Raw genomic sequence first — 2,765 nt, forward strand, 5'->3', positions numbered from 1 at the left:
TGAACTGGACATAGGACTGGAATCAATCATGCTTTTTTCCCATAGGTCTCCACAGCTGTTATAGAAGTATAAGTCACAGGAAACCTCAAAGTATCTAGCGTATGACGCAGGGAGCTCAATCCAGTACTCTGTAACAACCTAGAAGGGTGGGATAGGGTGGGAGATGGGAGGGAGTTTCAAGAGGGAGGGGACACATGTGCACCTATGACTGATGCATGTTGATGTATGGCAGAAACCAACACAATATTGTAAAGCACTTATCCTGCAATTAAACATAAACTTAAACATAAGAAATCGTGCATGCACACATGAAACAAAAGCAATATTGGATTTTACATAAGCAATTCTAGTTTGCATTGGGTATATAAGACACTTTTGATCTTGCAACAAATGGAGACTGGTATACAGTCTGGGGCACTGAGTAAACTTCATTAAGTATCATATATAAAATTATGCTTAATATAAAAGAGGAAAGGATATAGATATTTCGGTACCTTCAAAGAGAATAATGGATTTAGCATGACACTGGGAAAACAGATAAAAGAGGTGATAATCTATGGGTATTTCTTTTCTTAGCTTTCCAAGGTAGTTTTCTTTAATAAGAACAGGCCTCTCCTTAACCCTTAGTGATTTTCATGCAATTCCTAAAATATAAATTTAATATATCTGTGTACACAATTTAAACATACCCTCTACTGAGAGAGTATATGAAAAATATTGCTCAATTTAATATATACATACACACACATACATACCTACACATATACACACACACACATATATATATAAAGTGAATTGATATTTATTTTAAGGACCTCTAATATAAAAACTGACATATGTTATTTGGGAATGTTGAATCAAATATGAGTGTCCTGGATATGTACTGGAGAAGGAAATGGCAATCCACTCCAGTATTCTTGCCTGGAAGATTCCATGGACAGAAGAGCCTGGTGGGCTACAGTCTACAGTCAATGGGGTCACAAAGAGCCAGACACAACTGAGCACACATACAGACACACTGATACATATAGTATTCTTCATAAATTCTTAAAGACAAGCCTTTTCCATTGTAAGCATCCTCCCTAGAATTACCAAAATATTCTTGGGAAATCTGAGTTTCAGAGTCAAGACCATAAAAGCTGACATTACAGAGAAATGAATGTCTCATACAGGTATATGTCCCTGTTTCCCAGAGGAAATAAGAAAGAGCTCTATTAAATATTAAAAAAAAATTTTGAAGGGAAAATTATTGGCATTATAATTTCAAATCTTATCTCCACAATTCCTATGTCAACAGAAAAGGTGGATATGACTGAGGATAACCACTCCTTGACAACACAGTTTATCCTGATAGGATTTACAAATCATCCAGAGCTGAAGACCCTTCTGTTTCAGGTGTTCTTTACCATCTATCTGATCACCATGGTGGGGAATCTTGGCCTGGTGGCATTGATAGTTACAGAGCATCGTCTTCACACACCAATGTACATCTTCTTGGGTAACCTTGCACTGATGGATTCCTTTTGTTCCAGCGCCATTACCCCGAAGATACTAGAGAACCTTTTTTCTAAAGACAGAATGATTTCCCTCTATGAATGCATGGCACAATTTTATTGTCTCTGCCTTGCTGAAACTACAGATTGCTTTCTCCTAGCAGCAATGGCCTATGATCGCTATGTGGCCATCTGCAAACCACTGCAGTACCACACTATGATGTCAAAGAAACTCTACATTCAGATGACCACAGGGGCCTACATAGCTGGAAACATTCATCCCACAATTCATGTAGGGTTTCTGTTTAGGTTAACTTTCTGTAAGTCTCATCAAATCAATCACTTTTTGTGTGATGTCCTTCCATTATACAGACACTCTTGTGTGGATCCTTATATCAATGAATTGATGATATTTATCTTTGCAGGGTCAGTTTTAGTCTTCACTATTGCCACAGTAATAATCTCTTACCTTTTTATTCTTTTCACAATTTTCAAGATGAAGTCCAAAGAGGGAAAAGGCAAAGCCTTATCTACCTGTGCATCCCACTTTGTCTCTGTCTCAATATTCTATGGTTCCCTTCTTTTCATGTATGTTCGACCAAATTCAGTTAATGACGAAGATAAAGATATACCTGTTGCTATTTTTTATACTCTGGTGATTCCCTTGTTAAACCCATTTATTTATAGCCTAAGAAATAAGGAAGTCATAAATGCTATGAAAAAAATTATGAAGAATTTATAACATTATGAAACATATATCATCCTTATGGACAACTGATTATAATGTCACTAAACTTCCAAAATCAAGGAACAGCAAGAAAATGGAAAAAGGCCATGACATATATAACACTGAATTACTAAAACATGATGATGTATTAGTCAAATAAAGATGTTCAGAAGAAGAGAGTATGGTAAATATATTTCTAAATCTAAACTACTAGTTTCATTAGGAATAACTAAATACAGTTGAGGTCACAATTGTGTCACAGTATAATCAATTACACTAGTAACTGTATTTCAAAGTATAATAACTTAAAATCTTCAACAAATTCAGCAAATGCTAAGCATTGAAAGTGAAAATATTAGTCTCTCAGTCATGTCCAACTCTTTGTAACCCCATGGACTGAAACCTGCCAGGTTCCTCTGCCCATGGAATTTTCTAGGCAAGAATACTGGAGTGGATAGCCATTCCTTTCTCCAGGGATCTTTCCGACCCAGGGATCAAACCTGGGTCTCCCACATTGCGGGTGGATTCTTTACTGTCTGAGCCAA

At 36.4% G+C, this 2,765-nt stretch overlaps 1 protein-coding gene across 1 annotated transcript; it reads left to right on the plus strand.

The window, feature by feature from the left end:
- Nucleotides 1,309-2,235, plus strand: LOC102191555 (olfactory receptor 5K3-like). The gene has a single exon (XM_018049471.1). The coding sequence runs from the start codon at nt 1,309-1,311 to the stop codon at nt 2,233-2,235; it is 927 nt and encodes a 308-aa protein (XP_017904960.1).

This window comes from Capra hircus, chromosome 1, assembly GCF_001704415.2.
Source record: "Capra hircus breed San Clemente chromosome 1, ASM170441v1, whole genome shotgun sequence".
Lineage (NCBI taxonomy): Eukaryota > Metazoa > Chordata > Mammalia > Artiodactyla > Bovidae > Capra > Capra hircus.

Excerpts from the sequence above, each read along its gene's own strand:
- LOC102191555 (XM_018049471.1), top strand. The coding sequence starts at position 1,309 with ATGACTGAGGATAACCACTCCTTGACAACACAGTTTATCCTGATAGGA.